Source organism: Ambystoma mexicanum, chromosome 6p (assembly GCF_040938575.1).
Source record: "Ambystoma mexicanum isolate Mex_15411 chromosome 6p, UKY_AmexF1_1, whole genome shotgun sequence".
Lineage (NCBI taxonomy): Eukaryota > Metazoa > Chordata > Amphibia > Caudata > Ambystomatidae > Ambystoma > Ambystoma mexicanum.
In genome coordinates, this window is record NC_090935.1 from 668,220,898 (window position 1) to 668,241,135 (window position 20,238).

Consider the following 20,238-nt stretch of genomic DNA (forward strand, 5'->3'; position numbering starts at 1 on the left):
CTTCCACCAGTGCCAAGTGGGGGAGCGAAGTCAAGATAGAGTAGGCCGCCCTAGACAGTTGACGAGGGCGAGACCCGGACCTATCCAATGTGACATCTAATATCGTATTGAAATCCCCACCCCATAAAATAGGAATCAGGGGGTAGCGCTCAAGTAAAGTGGCTAGGTGATGGTAGAAGTCGGGGTCGTCGACGTTGGGACCGTATATGTTCAGAATGATTATCTCCTGACGTTTTAATATACCTGTGATGAGTACAAATCTACCAAGTGGATCTATGTGAGATTGATGACAGGAGAACTTTAGACTACTATGTATTAGGATGAGGGTGCCTCGACTCTGAGTGGAATAATTAGTGTAGTATCTCTGGGGGCCCCATTGTCTGGCGAATCGTTCACATTGCTCTGAGCGAGTGTGGGTTTCCTGAAGGCAAAGAATCTTTGCCCCGTGGCGTTCGGCGTGGAGCTGGATCTGCCGCATCTTCTTATAATTGCCTAGTCCCCTGACATTCCAGCTCATAAAGGTCAGAGAAGTATCAGCCATATTCATATGAGTGGCAGTGGAATAAACAAAGGTAGATTCCAGGGTCGTGAAAAGTGTGTACCTTAGGTGTATGCGGTCGGTTGACTGCGTATATGAATGGCTTGGGTGCTGTGCCTGCGGGGCCTCCGGAGGCTGTCAAGACATTTTTAAACCAGAACGTTCCCTTCCAACCCCCCACCCACATCCCTCCCCCAATCAGAGGGACGAAACCCGAACAAAACCAGAACAAACATAAACTTTTAGGCATCAGCGCCTGGGGGACTCATCAGCCGGGCGATGGCGGCCGGACTGGGGAGAGCATAAGGAGGTTTATACTACGTAGTAGGTTAAGGTGGAGCATTTATAGTGTGCAGGTTACATCGGGGCAAAAACCATAGGCAAGGGCCCACGGGGAAATAGGATGGGGCCATGCGCCCCGACACAGTGCCAAAAGACTCAGGTATAGTCATGGTTAGAGAGGGGCCAGGGTGTCGGAATTTGATACGGAAATGGGTGGGCTGAGAAACCAGGGTAGCTTTGGGCCGTGAGTCCAACAAGAACCAGGCAGTACGGTCTATGATGCAACAGTATGGTAACGAAACATCACCTATATGGAAAGGTAAAGGGGCAACAGAAGCAGCCTGCGCAGTAGTAGGCTATGATGAACAGTGCCCATAGTAAGGGAGGGAGCGCCGTGGCGGTCCGATCCCGCATCCCAGGTATACTAATAGGCGATGAAACATGCGAGTCATATTAACATTGCTTAGATCAGCCAGGTATGTGTTCATCACTAAACTTCGAAGCCTCTTCAGGGATGGTAAAGAAATACGTTTGGTTAGAGTGTTCAATCCTCAGTTTGGCGGGGAAAAGCATGGAGTACTTGACTCCTAAGTCTCGGAGTCTCTTCTTCACCGCAAGGAAGGTTTTACGCTCTTGTTGGACAGCCACCGAGTAATCCGGATACAAGTGTATTCTAGCCGCCCCCAGATGCAATTCCCCCTTGGCCCTGGCCGCCCGGAGCAGGGAATCACGATCGCGGAAGTTGAGGATTCTGGCTATGATGGGGCGAGGCGGGGCACCAGGCCTGGGCTTGGCGGATAAGAATCGGTGGGCTCTCTCCACTGCAAATTGTGCCGAAAGCTTGGGGTTATCCAGCAGCGTCAGGAGGGTGCGTTCCACGTAATCCTCCATGGGCTCTCGGATGTTGTCCTCCGGTATTCCAACAATGCAGAGGTTATTCCTCCTGGAGCAGGATTCGAGGTCATCGTTTTTCTTTTCGACCACAGAGACCCGGCTGGTCAAGGCGGTTACAGCGGTGCGCAGGGAGGTCAGGTCGTCCTCCGTGGTGCCAACCCTTGTCTCAATCTCAGCGACCCTGCTGTCCGTCCTCTCAATGTGGGCCTTTATTGATGAGATGGTCCCATTCATATCGTCTAACTTAGTATGGAGTGTCGTGAAGCCCTCTCGCATGTACTCCAGCATTTTCTGCGAGTCGTCAGAGGTGGAGGGTGGAGTGGTCGTCGGCGATTCCTCCGGAGGGTCAGATAGTGGCCAGGAGGGGGTCTTAGTGAACATGTTTAGTGAGCTTTGCTTCCTATTAGAGCCGGCTCCCTTAGTCATGGCGGAAAGCAAAGCTATAAGTTCAGAAGAGCTATCAATTGAGAGCAGTGAGAGCGCAGTCGTGAGGAGTCCAGAGCAAGCGGTTCACTGCGGGGAGGGAGAGAGCAATCAGACAACGTTCCTGTAGTGTAGATTGGGTGCTTCACTGCGAGGGGGGGAAGGCGAGCAGACAATGTTCCCGCGGCAGGTGGGAGGGCATTCAGCCGTGGTACAGGCAGGCAACCGGTGCAGGTCTGAGGGACTCGGGAAGTACAGAGAGACCACAGTATCACTGTGCTCGAGATGGCTCCCCACACAGCGCAGGCACGCCGTCGTGTATAGTAGAAGTGAATGGTAGGAGCAGCATGAAGCCAGCCAGTAGGTACCAAGTTATGCTCCCCTTAGTTTTCGAGGGCAGACACAGGCAGGGCCGCACTGGGGGGCAGGAAACAGTCCAACCCCGGGCTGGGCGCGTGAGACCCAGAAGTGGTGGTATGGGACCAGGGGGGTGGCCCGCCCGGAACAGAGAGATGGTGGTTGGCGGGATCACGCCAATAGGGCCGCCACGTTGGTGCTGGGCGGCAAGAACTCTGGGAAGCCGAAGGTTTATGGTGCTGGTGATCGCAGGCCTGGTGCAGCACGCCGGTTCAAGTAGCAGGAGATAGGGGGGACGGCAGCGGCGCAGTGCGGCGTAGGCCCCCAGCCGCAGCGTGTGTCCCCACAGATCCGGGGGGGGGTGAACATTACCAGGAGAGGTATCACCAGCGTGGGGGGCACAGTGCCCAAAGCGCCGCCGCGTAGAAGTATGGTGGCCTGTGAGGAGTGCCTGTAGTGTGCGGGGTTGGCGACCCGGGATCACCGGGGCTAATAACACAACTCCCCCCGCACCCGCTACCTTGCCATGGGTAGAGTCCTGTGTTCCGTGGGAGGGGGGGCAGCGGAGGGAGAGCAGGTGAGCAGGCAGAGGGGGAGACGACCTGCGGCAATGTCTACGTCCCCTGCCGTGTGAGAGCAGGAAGCGGGAGACTCCGGGGCCTCCAGGCACCAAGGAGTTAGTAGGCGGAGGTGACTGTGCGGCTCCGGCGGTGTGCAGGAGCTTGATCCGGAAAGTGCCGGGTGGGTCCACCGGCCGCGGCGGCACGGTCCGCCCTGAAGGGCTCTGATGCACCTCCCCCACGGCGGCCCGCAGTGGCGCGCTTCCTGGTGTCGGAGTCAGCCGCAGTCGGGCTAGGCACACGCGGCCCCAGTCCGGCGCACAGCAGGTAAGCAGGCAAGCAGGGTGAGGGAGAGGGGTCCCGGCGCGAAGTCTTCGTCACCCGCCGAGTGATTCCAGGGGGCAGGGGACTCCGGGATCCATAGGCCCCAACGAAGTTGGCGGGTGGAGGTGGTTGTCAGTCTCGGTGGATTCCACGGCAGTGTACAGGGGCTTGGTCCGGGGGAATGCCGGGTGAATCTGCCAGTCGCGGCTGCTCGGCCCCCACGGAAGGTTCCTGATGCCCCTCCCCCACAGCGGCCCGCAGTGCCGCGCTCTCTGGTGTCAGAGAGAGCTGCAGTCCCTGGAGCAGCGGCGCGGCTCGAGAATGTGACCTGCAGCCCTAGTTAGAGCGGGGCTCACAGCACGGCCCCCGGGGGGAGCACGGGTCCAGAAGTCGGCAGAGCTGTAGCTTGGAGGTTCACCCAGAAGCGCCGTCAGTGCAGAGCAGATCAGTAGTATTTAAAGGCACTTTTCCAAGTTTGTGCACTCTCCCAGTCCGGAGCTCTGCGATCAGGCGGCCATCTTGTTTCGGCGCAACAGTGCCCCCCCGATCAAATGCCTTTTCTGTCAGAAGTAGGATCAATCTTTTGGTTTTTGATTTGGATGTTTTGTCAGTTATGTGGAGTGTTGGGTCCCCGCTCCGCACTGAAGCGGGCCCAAGCAGCTGATCCGGCGCACGCCGGAATAACACGCAGGAGCCGTGTCGGTGCTCAACCTCCTTTATTTAATACATCGGCGGAACTGCCGAAACCTCCCTCGTCCCTCCCCCTTCCCCTGACGTCACGTCTGGGACGTCATGTCCTGAGGACCCAACAGGGGTCCGCCCACACAACGATGTGGGCAACCTGACATCTCCCCCCTTTATAACATGTTAGTTGAAGGGCTCCTCTCTTACCCCATCTCCTCGATGAGTCGCATCGGTTTCATGCGACTCCTCTGCGGTCGTGTTGTCTTGCTCGGCGTCGGTTCTCCCCTGGCGGGTGGGGAGCGGGGCACTTCGTCTTCTGACTCTTCCCCGTCTCCCTGATATGCTTCTTCGCGTGGTCTGTCCTCCTCACTGTCTCGGTCCTAGGTCCATTGGCCGGCTGGAGTCAGTCTGACTCGTTTGAAGTGCGAGCTGTTCCGGGTTATTGTTGAGTGGTCACTTCTTTGTGCGGTGACCATGGAACCCTTCTTGTGTGTCACGACCAGCGGTGTGGGTGCGAAGGTGGCTTCCTCTTTCCTGTTCTTGGGTTGTCTTAGCCATACTTCGTCTCCTGGTTGCATTGTGTTCTCCCGAGCCCTCCTTTTCCTGTCCGTGATCTCCTTAGTTTTCGCTTTGTTTGCGGTGTCGTTTGCTTGCGCTTCTTGTTCCAGCGGTGTTGGACTTTGTGGTCTCGGGTCCTCGGGTAGTCGCGTGGTGATCGGTCTTCGGAACATCAGGTCTGCCGGGCATACACCCGTTGTGCTGTGGGGGGGTGTGCCTGTATTCTCGTAGAAGTTGATTGAGGGCCTGTTCGAATGGCTTGTTCTGCACATGGGCTATTTGTAGGGTCCTCTTTATGTTGGCCATGAATCTCTCGACCATGCCGTTGGCCTGTGGCCACCGGGGGGTTATGCGTCGATGTTGAAACCCCATGTATTTTGCAAATCGTTGGAAGTCTTGACTGATGAACGTGGGACCGTTGTCAGACTTTATGATCTTGGGGATGCCATATGCAGAGAGCATCCTGTCGATGACTGGGATGACACACGTCGTGGCGCTGCTCTCTACTATCTGGGCGTCCGGGTATCTTGAGTGCTCGTCCATGAGTACAACCACGTGTGTCCCGTTATTCAGTGGTCCGAATAGGTCTATTGCCAGTTCTTCCCACACTTTGTTGGGCAGCGGTGAGGGTTGTAGGGGGTTCGGGTGTGGCGGGGGTGCCACTTGTGCACAGACGTGGCAGTTGCCCACTATGTTTTCCACCAGGCGATCAAGTTGGGGGGAACCAGACTTTCTGGCGAAGGAGGCGCTTTGTGGCGACTATGCCCCTGTGACCTTCATGGGCTAGGTGTATTATTCTTTCTCGGAGGGTTCTCGGGACGATGACCTTGCAGCCTTTTAGGATGACGTTGTCCTCCACCACGGTCAGCTCGTCGCTGACTTGGTCTAGCCACTTGATGTCTTCTTTCGTGGTTTCCGCTTCACCTCTGGCCTGCTGTTTCATGAGGGCCGTCTTGTCTACCTGAAGGCAGTGCCGGGCGATTCGCAGTGCTGGGTCTGCTTCTGATTGGACGGACAGCTCCAGCCACCCTACCGGGAGTGGTTGTAGGTGGTGAATGATGTAGTTGATGTACGCGTCCGCTATGGACGGTTGGGACGCCGTCGTGGGCATGGGATGTCGGGAGAGATAGTCCGCAGGGTTTTCCTCTTTACCTGGCCGGTGTTGTATGGTAAACCTGTAGTCCTGCAAGCGGAGTCCCCACCTGGCAATTCGTGGCGGCATCCTGGCCTTCGGGCTGCCGTATATGGTGAGTAGTGCCTGGTGGTCCGTGACGATAGTGAACTCCTTGCCAAAGAGGAATAGATGAAAGTATTCGCAGGCCCAGACAACCGCGAGGCTTTCTTTTTCCGCCTGAGAGTACGCCTGTTCTGTGGTCGTCAGGCTCCTACTGGCGTATGCTACCACGTGCGTGGACCGTGGCTCCCTGTGGTCTTTTTGTGTCAATATGGCGCCCAGTCCCACAGGGCTGGCGTCCACTATCAGCTCGGTATCACGGCTGGCGTCAAAATATGCCATGTCCTCTGCCTGTGTGATGGCCCTTCGTATCGCTTCGAATGCTGCTTGGCACTCCTTTGACCACGTGAACGGCGTGTCCTTCCTGGTGAGGAGTCGTAGGGGATTGCTGACGGTGGCATAGTCCTTCAGGTATCTGGAGCAGTAGCTGGCCAGTCCCAGAAACGATCTGAGGTCTGTGGTGTTGACGGGGGGCGTGGCTGAGTTGAGGGCCTCCACTTTCTCTGGGTCTGGCCTCATGCCTTTATCTGAGAAGATGTGTCCGAAAAACCTCAGCGATCCTTTGGAGAATTCGCACTTAGCTTTGTTTAGGGTGAGTCCTGCGTCGTCTAGCGCTTGACATACTCTGTGCAGTGCCAGGTCATGTTCTTCCTGCGATTTGCCGTATACCAGGACGTCGTCCGAATAGTTCAGACAGTTGGGAACGTGCCTGATCAACTTGTGGATCTCCTCCTGAAAGATCTCAACGGCCGAGGATATGCCAAAGCTGAGCCTTTTTGTATTGAAACAGGCCGAGATGAGTGACAAACGTGGTGATGTACCGGGATTCGGGTGCCATTTCGATCTGGTGGTAACCTTTTGTGAGGTCTAATTTGGAGAATATCCTCGCTCCGTGGAGGAGGTGAATCATGTCCGTGATTCTCGGCGCTTGATGTCGCTCCCTTTCGATGGCCGTGTTGGCTCTGCGCATGTCGACGCATAGCCGTATGGATCATTCTGGTGACTTCTTCGGGACGGGGACGATGGGCGAGACCCATGGTGTCAGGCCTGAAACGGGTTCTATAACATTCATTTTGATGAGCTTGTCCAATTCCTCTTCTACTTGTCTCTGGATGTTGAACGGGATGCCTCGGTAGTGTCGGGCTACCGGTTTGACTTGCGGGTTGATGTGGAGGTGCACTTTCCGGTTGCGTAGTTTGCCTAGACCTGTGAAGAGTCTGGGGAATGATTGTTCAATTGAGTCCGGTTTCGCAAAGTACTTGTGGGCCATCAACTGGTATAGGATGTGTACCAGTCCCATGTCGACTGCTGTCCGGAAGGTCAGTATGCACCCGCTGTTGGCTTCCGTGTCTAGAATGTACAGTGGGATCTTCGCCGAGTGTCCTTTGTGTGTGCATGTGGCTGTGATCATGCCTTTGCATGGCAGGGGTGTCCTGGATCCATAGGGGTATATGTCCACTGTGGCTTTTCGGATCTTTGGTGGGCGGTCAAAGACTGATATGCGCTTTCGCTGATGATATTGACCGTCGCTCCAGTGTCCACGAGAAACTTCAGTGGTGTGTCATTTACTTGGAGTGTCAAAATGGGGCTGTGTTGGGTGGCCGTCGTGTTGTCCTGTAGGGCCCACACGTACCCTCTCCTTCTCTGATCCTCCTCTGACTAGAGGGTATCCGTGCTGGTGGGGGATTGGGTCTCCACATATCTTATGAAACGCCGCCTGTGTGATCTTCTCGTGTCCTCCGAAGACCGTTTGTCTTCGCGTGTGTAGCGACGTCTGCGGTCTCCTTCTTCTTTCCTGGTACGCCGCCTTTCGCTGTCCGCTGGTGGCCTAGGCGGGCTCTGCTGTGTGGGCCTGCGCCTTTCCTGGTAACGGTGATTGGACGTTGGGCGGGTCGGGGCGTTCTTGCACATGGCCTTGTAATGGTCCATTCCCCCGCACGCGGCGCACTTCTGCCCTATGGCTGGGCAGGTACCTGTGTGTGGATATTTGTAGCCGCATTTGAAGCACGTGGCGTCGGGATGTTTGTTGGTGGGACTTGGGTGGGTGTATATCTTGTTGATTACTTCTGCGTTGTCACTGGGTTGGTGGATGGACACCTTGCCGAGTGTGTCCAGTTGCGAGTCCACCGCTGCTTCCATGCGGGCCAGCGCCAGGATTTCTTCTAGCGACCGTTGTTTCTGTAACAGCTGTTTGCGGAAAGGCTGTGAGAGACATCCCGCTATCACTTGGGACCTGAGCGCCTCTTCGTTGGAGTACCTGTGGAATTCACAATGTTTCAGTTTGATGCGTAGTCGCATCACAAAACTGTCTATGGACTCCCCTTTTTCCTGTCTTGTCGTGTGGAACATATGGCGCTCATAATCCACGTTTGTATGCGGAGCGAAGTATTCGGACAGTTTGGCCTGTAGTTCCCCATATGTGACGGTGTCTACGTCCAGCAACTCCCCAGCAATGTCTCTTACCGCCGGTCCCACTGCCATGAACAGTGTGTTTTTCAGCCTCGTGTCGTCCGACAATCCAATGGCCCCTGTGTAGAACTTGAAGTCTCGCAACCATATGTTCCATCTGGGCCCCAGGTTGGAGGTGTCTCTGATTTCAAATGGGTGGGGCATCTGCATGACTTGGACTGCTCCTTCCTGGCGTGCATGCAGGTTGTTGTCCTGGGCAGTGTCGGCACTTCCAGATGCCTGTCCTGCTCCTCCTGAGGAGGACGCCGGGGTGGTCGCAGTGTCCGACATGACTGCCCCGCAGTAGGGTGTTGTGGCACTGACCTTTGTGCAATGTGAGGTGCACTATGCGCACCTACGTTGGTGCTTCTTCGTGGTGTGGCCTTTGGCCTGTCCTGTGGCCTTTGGCCTGTATTCCTGCTGGGTGCAGGGTGTCAGCACGTCTTCTTTAGAACACCCGCGTGTAGCGGCGGGGCCGATTGTGGCGGGGCCTCCGCGGGTTCGGAGCGCCCGTGTCCCGTGGGCGTCGCTGATCTGGAGGCTGCTGTGTCACGCGGGGCCGGGGCCGCGTTCACACGGCACGCTCGTCCTCGGGGGCGGGGCCGCTCGTGATGCGTGCCCGGCGGTGCCGGAACGCCCTTGTCCAGGCTTATTAGTGGTGTCACGCGGGAGCCGGGGCCGCGTTCACGCGGTGCACCCGTTGTTTCCGAGTGTGAAATGGGCCGAACGTGAGGCCCCTGACACGCGGGAGGCGGGGCCTTGCAAGGTAGGCACCCGTGCCCGAGGCGCGCCGACGCGCTAAACTGCTCGGCTGCAGACCTCGGCACGCGCCTCCGGGGTCCGCGCCCGCTCATCGCCAGTGTTGGGTCCCCGCTCCGCACTGAAGCGGGCCCAAGCAGCTGATCCGGCGCACGCCGGAATAACACGCAGGAGCCGTGTCGGTGCTCAACCTCCTTTATTTAATACATCGGCGGAACTGCCGAAACCTCCCTCGTCCCTCCCCCTTCCCCTGACGTCACGTCCGGGACGTCATGTCCTGAGGACCCAACAGGGGTCCGCCCACACAATGATGTGGGCAACCTGACATGGAGTATTCTTCTTATAACATCAAACACATTCCTGCTCCGGATAAATCCAGATTGGTCCAATGAGATTAGGTATGGAAGTACTTCTAGTCTCGATCTTAGGCTTTTCATATATAATATTGCATCCAGATTGATAACAGCAATTGATCGATAGAAAGAGCTCAGCTGAGGTCCATGCCTGTATTAGGGATTAATGTAATGTGTGTCATTTCCATCAGTTGTGCTATCGTGCCATTTGATATGATATGATAGTTTATTTGTATAGTGCCTATACACAATGTGTTTCAAAGCACTTCAAGGAAAGGGAGGGAACACAGGAAAAATACAAACAGTGAACAATCTTACAAGGCTTTGAACAATAAGAATGTAAAATGTACTATCGTACTCGGCCTGGTGACATTTCAGATAGTGCAAGGGAAGAGGTGGGTGGGGAGGGAAAGGGAACAGACAGGTGTCTAACGTACTAGGCCTGACGACATTTCTGATAGAGCCGGAGGATTACAAGAGTAGTGGGTGAGGGGCAGGAGAAGGAAAGAGAGGACCAAAACCAGCGACTATCGTACTAGGCCTGACCACATTTCAGATGGTTCTGGAGAGGAAGGGGGAGGAAGAGAAACAAGAGGGTGGTGGTGGTGGTGGAAGACAAACAATGCAGCTATCATACTATGTTCAAGGACAATTCTGATAGAGTACGTGCATAGAGTAAAGAAGGGAAAGGGCGAGAGAGGAAAAAGGAAAAAGGAAGAAGGGAAGAAGAGGAGAGAACTGAGTGAGCAGTGAGAAAGAGTGGAGAGGCAAGCGGGGAGAGACTAATGCAGTTGCAGAGTCGGTGATAACGCATAATGTTCCAGGGAACAGCAAATGCAAGACAGGATTCGGGATGAAAATGGCACAGCATGACACAAGAGTCAAAAGGATACACAAAGTCAAAACCAAGCATTTGCAACAAAACAGTGATGGGAGAGCAATAGTGTATCGAGACAAAACTCCTGCAGTGGTATGATGTGGAGGGGAGGGAGGCGAGGGAGGGGGCTAAGAGGTATGCAAAGTCAGGATAGACGGGAATAAGCTAAGGCAGGAAACAGAAGCAAACAAGAAGGGGGGGCATTGAGAACAGCACACAACATCACAGTATGCTTACCTGCTGTCTGAGCAGGGGTTCGGGCCCTGGGTCCACCTGGTCCAAACAGGAATTGCCCTTTTCTTTGTCTGCCCTTCGCACGCCCAGTTGAGAGACGCCCTTGAGGTAAGCATTAAGAGAAGGAAGGAAGAGGCAGGGCTAAGAAGGTGGGTGGTGCTTAGGCCAGGTGACCTAGATCCATGTTTGTGGGGAACATGTTGAACGAATCCACTAGATAAGGGCTCAGTTGCCGAGCCAACTTTCTTCAAAATAATGCTGTAATACCATCTCTTCCAGAGCTTTTACGAAGTTTCATTCTCTATATTGCTTGCGAGACCCCCTCTTTCATTAGCAAAGCCTCCAACGACTAAGCTTGTTTGCTCAGTAGTACTGGGACTTTCCATCTACCCATATATTTATCCCGCTCCGTACTTTCAAATGGCTCCTCTTTATATAGATCAGCAATGAAATCACGCATGACTCTCTTTTTGCCCATCTCTAATATAGCTATATTATTGTTTGTTCCTTTCATTTTCTGGATAAAGAGATTTTGTTCTTTTACCTTCAGTTGGCTTGTCATTTAGGCACCTGTTTTGTTACAATGTTCGTAGAAAAATTGGCTACGTCTGAGTAGCTTGCTCTCTGCAGGCCTATTTGAAATGTGCGCTAATTTCCCCCTTGCAGACATTATCATCATTTATTCCCACTTTGATAGATCCTGTGGTTTTATGTATTGCCTCTAATTCTCACACTTCCCTCTCCAGATCCATCTCCCCCTTCTTTTCTGTGTCTCTCAGGTTTTTTGTCAGTTTTTACATTATTACTCTGTTTCTGCTTTCTTCCTCCTTTTCCTTTTATTTTATCTTGTATATCCTTTCCCACTAGGATTCTAGTCCCTTCATCATTTAAGATATAATCTTCTAGTTGCCAGCCTCTTCAGTCTTCGGTCACTCTTCCTTTGTCCCATTCTATGCAGATTGAGACATGGTCTGAGATGGACATTATTCCAATATCCTTCTCATGTATTCATCTTATCTATTCTTTCCTAGCCAGTCCCCCTATGTTCTGTCTTCTTAAGTGTGCTTCTTGAAGGAACACTATCTGGGATGTTTGTTTTTGCAATTCTCTTAAGATTCTCACCCTTTTGATTGGGGTATCCAGTGCTTTAATTTCCCAAGACTCGACTTTAACCATGGTCTCTTTGTTTGTTTCATATGTGCTGACACTACCATGTATGTCTATCTTTCTTGTAGTACAATCCATACTCCACAGCCTCCCAGACCTTTTCTTTTACTGTCTCTATTTTACCTGCATCCCCATCACCCTTGTAAGTAAACCCTGGATTACCCATCCAGGTGGGTATCACGTCTCCTTCCTTATGGAGTCATTTAGGGTTTGGTTCCCCTTTTCCCCATTCCATGTTATCCCTTATGCATTGCCCAAACAACCTTTGAAAAAAATCTTAAACAATATCCTTTTAAAAAAATATATCTTCCCATTCCCGGTCTTTTAGACATTCATTGACCCCTTCCCTCTTCTTTTGCTTTTTTTCCTTCCTTTCTTTCTCGCCTGTGACATTTGCTTACTTCCATCTCACTCATTTGCGACTCGCTGCTAGTGCCGTCTCCCTGACCCTTTTTCTTACCCTTCAATGACCACCAATCCTTCGGCAGTCTCCTTTCCTGTGAAGGTCCACTTTTGGTGGGTCCCCTCCATTTCTGTTCCTTCATTGACATTTCGCAAACCCATGTATTTTCATAGAGTATGACCACAGGTATTTAAGCTTCCTCCTGCCGAGTTCCTCTGTGATAGGTCTGAATGTTCTCTGTCTTGAAAAGGTTGTCTGTGAAATGTCGTCAAAAGCAGTGTTTCACTTCCTGTAAAGCCAAATGTTCCTTTTCTCCTAGCTGCCCCCATAATTCTTGATTTGTCCTTGTAATCCTAATCTTCACTAGTATATACCACAGACTAGCTCCTGATTAGGTTCTTCATTTGCCAAGTCTATGCGCCTTTTCCATTCCTATTTACTTGGTTATTTCGATTTTTAGGAATATTGCAAATAGATCTTGGATAAATATGTCTGTTCCTTCCAGTTCGCCTTTTAGCATCTTAAACCACGTATTCTCCCTTCTTGATCTGTTTTATAAGTCTTGGCACTTCTCGAGCATTTTTATTTTCTCTTCCATCTTTTGTATGAGGTGCAAGACTCCTGGAATATCAGCATTGACTTCTGTCATTCTTTCCCCTAGATCATTTAGTCGAAACTGGAGAGCATCAATATTTTCTCGGGTAACGCCATAAGCTGCTTCTAGATGATCAGTGCTAGACCTGTGGTAACGTAAAGGCTACAGAGAACACATGTTCTGGTCTTGCATCAAGATAAGATGCTTCATGAACATTTTACTGACGCGGATGGAACTGATAGTAGAGAACCCTTTACAAAGATCCTTTTCCTCTTGTATTCTGGGTCTTTCCCCCTCCCCCTTGAGGCTGGCCACATCCATCCACACAAAGAGATGGCTCTATGGAACTCTATTGGTAGCACCAAAGCAAATACTAAAAGGCTGGAAAGTGAGCACTATGCTGAATGTAGAAACTTATCAGCGATCCACAATCAGTTTCCGGTCTGAGGGCAAGTTAAGAAAGTTATTACAATTTGCTAGAAAAAAAGGGAGATTACTATTGCTGCAACCAATTATCTACACCATTCTGCTTGGTGCTTTGCTTTATCTCCTTTTCTAGGGACTAGGAGCAAGCTATGTTATGTTAAAGTTTCTTATACCGCTTGGCGCTCCTGAGATGCCTGACTGTGCGAAGCATTGAATGGGATTCTGCAGCCCAGGAGGGCCGGCTATGAGGGCAGCGTTGCCCGAGCCCTGAGCTACTTGGAGGCAGTACAAGGTGGGAGCTTTAGAGACATTTTCTACATGCTGTTGAGGAAAGGTGATCCCAGCTATTGTAAGACCATGATCCTAGAAAATGCTGATGTTCATCCCAAGACTCAGGGATTCATTACATGCTGGGCCCTATTTATTCTAGTAGACAAATATCAATATTGTTTTACTTGATTTTGCTTTGTTTCCTTTTTGATTTTTTTCTACTTTTGAACATTGCCCACAGCAGCTTACAGTACAGTGCAATGGGGGTACCTGGGTCACCCTAGCTTTTTTCACATGAGATTTTTGGTGACTTGTATATGTGCCTAAATACAAGCTGGATTGCAGCATACATTTATACTATTTTTGCATTCTTTTTAATGTGCACATTCGCATTTACCACGTATGCCACTAAATGTGGCTATTGAGCTAAAAGGGCCGTACCATGATATTTTCGCTTGTGTCTTTGGCCATTGTTGTTTTCTGGCCTTCTTCCTGCCTTGCCAGGTCAGGAAATCTCTTATAAGGTCATGCACTTGCCCGGGAAGCTGCTGCTTTCGCTGACTTATGATGCCTTTGTATGTGCCCTTGAAGGGGATCAGACTGTCTAGGCTCACTCCACATCCTTGGTGCCAGAAAGTCTGGGTGTGGGGCAAATGTGCAACCAGTAGTTGTACCTGATTGGACAACTAATGGCTGTCTGAATGGGGCAGGTCCTTACCATTGGTGGGCTTCCAGCTTGGATTTTGTATAAGAGGACCTCTGCAGGCATTTCTTCAGATCCCTGATGGAGCCAAGATTCCCCTGAAGACGGGCAGCCTCCTGAATATCTGAAGGTGACTCCGGAAGTGGCCCAGCATCCCTTCCAGTAGCCACCCCGCTGAAGCCCTGTTCCTCTGCCTGATCTATGAAGACCTTGAGCGGTGCTTCAGCCCTTAGACTAATCTTGGCGCCTTATCGAGTATCCAGCCCTTCAGTGCCTTTGGAAGTGTCCTTGGACTGCTTAGTGGACTCATCAGTTCTCTCTTGGGCAACCTCAACAGAAGCATTGCAATTCTGCATTCAAGTCTGCACCTTCAGTGTTTGCCTTTCCCAGAATGTCGGTGCCCCAGTAGCAAGGGATCCTGCCTTCCTCCAACCTGTGAAGTGTCCTGAAGAGGCTTGCATTGGTGATTCTTGCATTCCTTCAACGACATAGGAAAAATCCTTGCAACTACAATTCCTCTGCACCTCTCAACGGAACCAACAGAAGAAGATCGAGCCCCCAGACGATCCACAAAGTCATCTGGGACAATCAGAGTCGGGGGTAAGTAAACACAGTATACCTGTTCTCCCTGTACTTAGGATGACATTGGGAACAAGTCCCTTTGTCTCATTCCATTTCAGTCACCTTTTGGTTGTTGAACCTGGGTCAAGTATCCTGCCCCTAGGTTAGCCTTGGGTCTGGAAGAAAGGAAAACGCATACTTACCGCTGGTACAATTGTTGTGCAACATTTAAACTAACACCAACACAAGCTTATTGAGCTTGCCTACAGAGACTCCATTCCAGTGAGAAACATTGTGGCTTCTGTCCCTTTTGAGCACAAGGCCCCATTCACCTTAGGGTTTGGACTTCTAAAGATAGGTTATTGTCTTATGATCTGTTTCCATCATTGACTGCATCCAAAATACTTACCTGCTTTTGCTAAGTAGATTGATGTATATTTGAACCTATGGTGACTGAATATATTTTTATCAGAGTATTGTGCGATAATACTATCTGTTAGATACATTTTTCCAGTGTGTTCATAAGGCCTATAATAAATAGTTGCATTTTTATAACTGATTGTCTAAATTGAATTATTGTGTGTCATACACTGTGGACTCATAGAGGGCCCCAACCCACTCACCCTCCTGAGAATTAGCCTTGACTACTCATCAATGTACCTTGATTGTTTTTTGGCAAACTCTTCAGTGGTCCCTATTCACTCTAATTAGGGTGGCCTTCTAAAATCTGTCCAGCAATCCAGGTTCTAGACATCCATCTTAACACAAAGCACATGCATGAGCAAGTAAAGCTTGTCCTTCTGTTTTCCCGATTAAAAGTTTGTGACGTCATTCAATGCACAAGCATAACTTTTCATGTATGTGTGTTTGTGGTGGAATTTCGCACATCTATTTCACAGATGCTTTGCGCCCATTTGGAGACATACCCGCCGCTATGTTCTATGACACAATGGGAAGCGAAACGGCAGAGTGGGGAGAATTATAGCAATTTGGGTTATTTCGCCCAAGCAGAAACATGGGCAAAGGAATTCAATTGGTCGTTGCCTCCTATGCGATACCCTACAACTTTTAAAAGAGGCCCAAGGCTTTGCCTTGATGCTCCCATTAGTCCTTGGCTCATTTCATACATAAATTATTGCAGTGATATTTAAATAGGTTCATCTCCTAACCTGCAAAAGGCCCAGAACTTTGCACCCCATCTCATTATGGGGCTACAAGGCTTGATTCACATCACACCAGTATTAGAACACACTGATGCCTACTAGACCAACAGAGGATAGCCTCTAGAGGTGATGTCTAATCCACAAAACCCAAACACACAACATTTCTAACCCTCTTTGCTTGTCACACCATAATATTTCTTTAGAATCATATTTCATTACAAGACCTTAATTGCAGAAATTGTTTCATGATAATTTATTAATACATTTATTCAGACATTGACACATTGTCACACAATACATTTCATCAATTTAATATTCTTTTACAACTAGCACCAAAAAGTGCTAAAATGAATGAATGCCCCACCCTGTGACCCTAACGCCATAGAGTCATATCATAACAATCTTTCATACTGTACTCAACCCAAACTATCATAAGGAGGTCAATGAATCGACCTAAAGTGCAAAGTGCTGTAGAAAACGTTGATGCCCCATTTCTTTCTTTAACGGCCCGTGTCCTTTCGATTTTAAATACAAACTTGTCCTTTGCCAATTTAAAGATTGTCACACAAAAGAGTCCACTTAAAGCTTCCAATAACGTCAATCCACAAAACCCTACATGGCCGCGACCCTACCTTAAGACAAAGCTTGTTGGCAGGGATTGCAATAAAAGGTTGCCCGACAGGAGCTGAATGTAGCCCTTTGGGGGCTACTTGTGGGGATTAATGAGCTTCAACAAGTGATTTGAGCCACGTCACATTTTCAAACAAATTAAATATTCAATTAATTGACACATTATGCTGTTGAATACATGATATCAAAATCTAATAAAAGCCACATCTTAAAATAATGCACAGTATTCAGAATAAATTAGTACATTCCTGTAATCCGTATTTAACTGAGGTACTGTAAACTCCGAAAATACACAAGGTGGCTTGTTTATTATTTTGCATATTTTCACAGTGAAAATAAATCCCAATAACAAAATGCGATTAGGATGCATGTTTTATGATGAGAGATCTAAGACCCATGTTTATGGGAATCCGAAACGGCCAATACAGATATATATATATACCTGTTTTCCTGGAGTCAAAAGAAGCTCCCGGAAGTACTACATATTAAGCTAACTAGGCTATTCTAAACTTCAAGCAAGCCGGAAACAGCTCCCAGTAATTTACACGCCCACGACTGTGCCATTCCCCCCCAAACCAGATATCCCTCTCCCCTAGTGAGAGCAACCATTTTAGAGGAGGAGGGGTTAAAGCACAAGGCTGGTCCTGAGGGAATACTCTGCCCCCTCCCTCTCACGAAATGCACCCTTTTAAGTTGTGAAAAGGTAACAAAAAGAGCTCTTCCATCAAACTGGACCCTACCTAATAACACGTGTTGTCTACATCCTACTCTACATGTGACTGCTTGCTTTGTTGCCTGCTGCTTCTGTTCCCCCTCCATGAGCACCCTGAGCAGAAGACTATAAAATAGGTATCTAAAATAGATTGCTGATCAGGGTGCCAGCTCCTAGATTGCTGGACTTCCTGCCTCTGCAGGACTGCCACCATCGGAGCTTTTCTTGGACAGTACTTGCTGGTCAGGGTGCCGGCTCCTAGATTGCTGGACTTCCTGCCTCTGCAGGACTGCCACCATCGGACCTTTTCTTGGACAGTACTTGCTGGTCAGGGTGCCGGCTCTTAGATTGCTGGACTTCCTGCCTCTGCAGGACTGCCACCATCGGAGCTTTTCTTGGACAGTACTTGCTGGTCAGGGTGCCGGCTCCTAGATTGCTGGACTTCCTGCCTCTGCAGGACTGCCACCATCGGAGCTTTTCTTGGACAGTACTTGCTGGTCAGGGTGCCGGCTCCTAGATTGCTGGACTTCCTGCCTCTGCAGGACTGCCACCATCGGAGCTTTTCTTGGACAGTACTTGCTGGTCAGGGTGCCGGCTCCTAGATTGCTGGACTTCCTGCCTCTGCAGGACTGCCACCATCGGAGCTTTTCTTGGACAGTACTTGCTGGTCAGGGTGCCGGCTCCTAGATTGCTGGACTTCCTGCCTCTGCAGGACTGCCATCATCAGAGCCGGCTCCTCACTTTCATAATGAGATTTTCTTCATACTATTGTGCATGTCCAGTAATAATAATAATTAATAATAATAATAATTTGGCATTTATATAGTGCTACGAACCCTCAGGTATCTGAGCGCTGCTTATTATTACCCACGGTGTGTGGTGCTCATTTATCGACCTCGGAAGGATGAAAGGCTGAGTTTGGCCCTGCCGGGTTGGTAGGCTCTGTACGGATGTCAAAGCGAGCGCTCTACTCGCTGTGCCACTTGACCGGACATGTTTTTTGTTACCATTACCACTACCAGGCATCATCCTGATTGAAGTCAGTCTTCATCATGTGTCATTATTACTTTTTTCTTCTGAACACAATGTATTTTATCTTGGTATAATTTTTTGAACGAACACCTTCTTTTCATCCCAATCACAGCACTGCTGTGCCCTCTTCTCGTTCTAGGTCAACAGACCTTTTTTTAAAAAAACGATTAAAAAGGAAAAACGATTGAGAAAGACCGCTGTGAGAACTCTCAGAGCGGTCTTTCTAAATCTTGACTGTCCCGCCCCTCCTGCACACGAGTGCGCGCAGGGGCTAACAGGCTGACCGAGAGGGGCTTTGGGCAGGGCGAGACGTGATACAGGTGTGTTTTGCATGCGTGTGTGCATGAAAGTGGACAGTGTCTGTGGGGGGGGGGTCGCTGGAGGAAGGAGTGTGCGTGTTTCTGAGTGTTTTGGTATGTAAGGGGGTGCTGGGGAAAAGGTTTGTCTGAGAATGAGGCGGGTTTGGGGTGGGGGAGAGGTTGAAATGGGGTTCAGGGGTGAAAGGGCTAAAAGGGCAGAGAGGGAGGAATTCAAGTATTTCGAATATTAAAGGCCGGCCAAAATCGACCGAAAATAAATAGCTATATTTTTAATATTCGAGATAATGACATCGAAACCCTTCTTTCCAGGTACTTCCCCGCTGTTTCACCACCTGAAGGTGATCATGTGCTGAACATGTATTGTGCACACACTTGTGTCATTCTAGCCTAGGACACTTTGACCTCCTGGGTTGGAAATCTGTTGCCATGAGTTATGACTAGAAGAGGTTTGGAGGTAGGAGTAAGAGGCAGCTACCTCAATGGAGGCTCCGATATGCCTTCTCATAGACCCCCTCCTCCATCACCTTCCTTTGAACCCATCTACTTTTTAGCTGCGGGTGAGGACGGGGGGGATCCGAAGGGGTGAAGTGAAGCAGTTCACAACTCATTCCTTGGGACATAGCGACATGCCCCGAGAATTATGCTTACGCAGTTGTGGGCAGAGGCCTGGTTTGAACAGTTTAAGAAGTACTTTCCGGTTCTATTACCAGATGGTGTGAGATGTCCATAAATTGTCAATAATACCTGTTCTGAAGTCACCATAAAAGATAACTTTATTTTCTTTATAATCCCCAACCTTGACAACTAATTTCAAAGCAACAGTGCTTACTATAACATGCATTTCCTGCTATGTTTGTTCTCTACAAAATGCCAGAGGAAACAGTTGTCATAGTGATTATTGCAGTGAACATTTTCGGATTGTTAGTGATTCCTATAGAAACCAGTGTCCCGTGTGTCGTGGGCTATTTATACATTGCACGCGCGACACTGTAACGGAACCGGGGCTCGAACAAGCAGCTGCCACCAGGAAGTCAAATCGTTACTGCCGAAAGAGGTGGCCATCCGTTCTGTGACCCCATACCAGAGCTGAAAACCCTTTCAGACCCCTGTGACCTTGGCGCAGACCTCTGCCGATCTCACATGGGATTCATGTCTAGGTGGTGGCCGATCAGATGATATCATTTAACAAGGAATGCAGATTTTCTTTGTAAAAACATGACAAACGGTTGCTCGCATTTTTTTCACTAGGATCGGAAGAGGAACCAAACCCGGAATTCATCACCTTTCTGTATCAAATAACAAGAGGAGTAGCTGGGAGAAGTTATGGGCTAAATGTTGCAAAACTAGCAGATGTGCCTGAAGAAGTCCTGAGGAAGGCAGCAAAGAAATCAAAGGAGCTAGAAGAATTAGTAACTGCAAAAAGGTAAGATTGCAACACCTTAAAATTGCATATTGAATGCATTATTTGCTGGTAAAGTCAGCAGGGGGGGGGCACCATTATTGCAGCGTATGGACGTTTGGTGCTTTGCTCGATGAACTGCAGTCTGGCCAAGCAGAAACAGTGCAAGAGTTCAGCTTGCCATGAATCCCTGGGCTCGCCTGCAGTGGGTCCTATGGGAGGAGTTGGTGCTGCATGATCCTGAACCGCTGAAAACAGACAGCATTCCTTCTCTAACCCTGCCTGTCCACCCTTACAGCGCCCCTCGTGCCACATCCACTCCCAGAGCGTCA

The 20,238-nt window shown here is 50.0% G+C and overlaps 1 protein-coding gene across 3 annotated transcripts in view; it reads left to right on the forward strand.

The window, feature by feature from the left end:
* MSH3 (mutS homolog 3) overlaps nucleotides 1–20,238 on the forward strand; it is a 2,767,116-nt gene that overhangs the window by 2,701,873 nt on the left and 45,005 nt on the right. For all 3 annotated transcript variants that reach the window (XM_069627549.1, XM_069627550.1, XM_069627551.1), the window contains one exon: nucleotides 19,756–19,930. In XM_069627549.1, coding sequence (XP_069483650.1) covers nucleotides 19,756–19,930 — 175 coding nt within the window. The remainder of the gene's footprint in view (nucleotides 1–19,755; nucleotides 19,931–20,238) is intronic.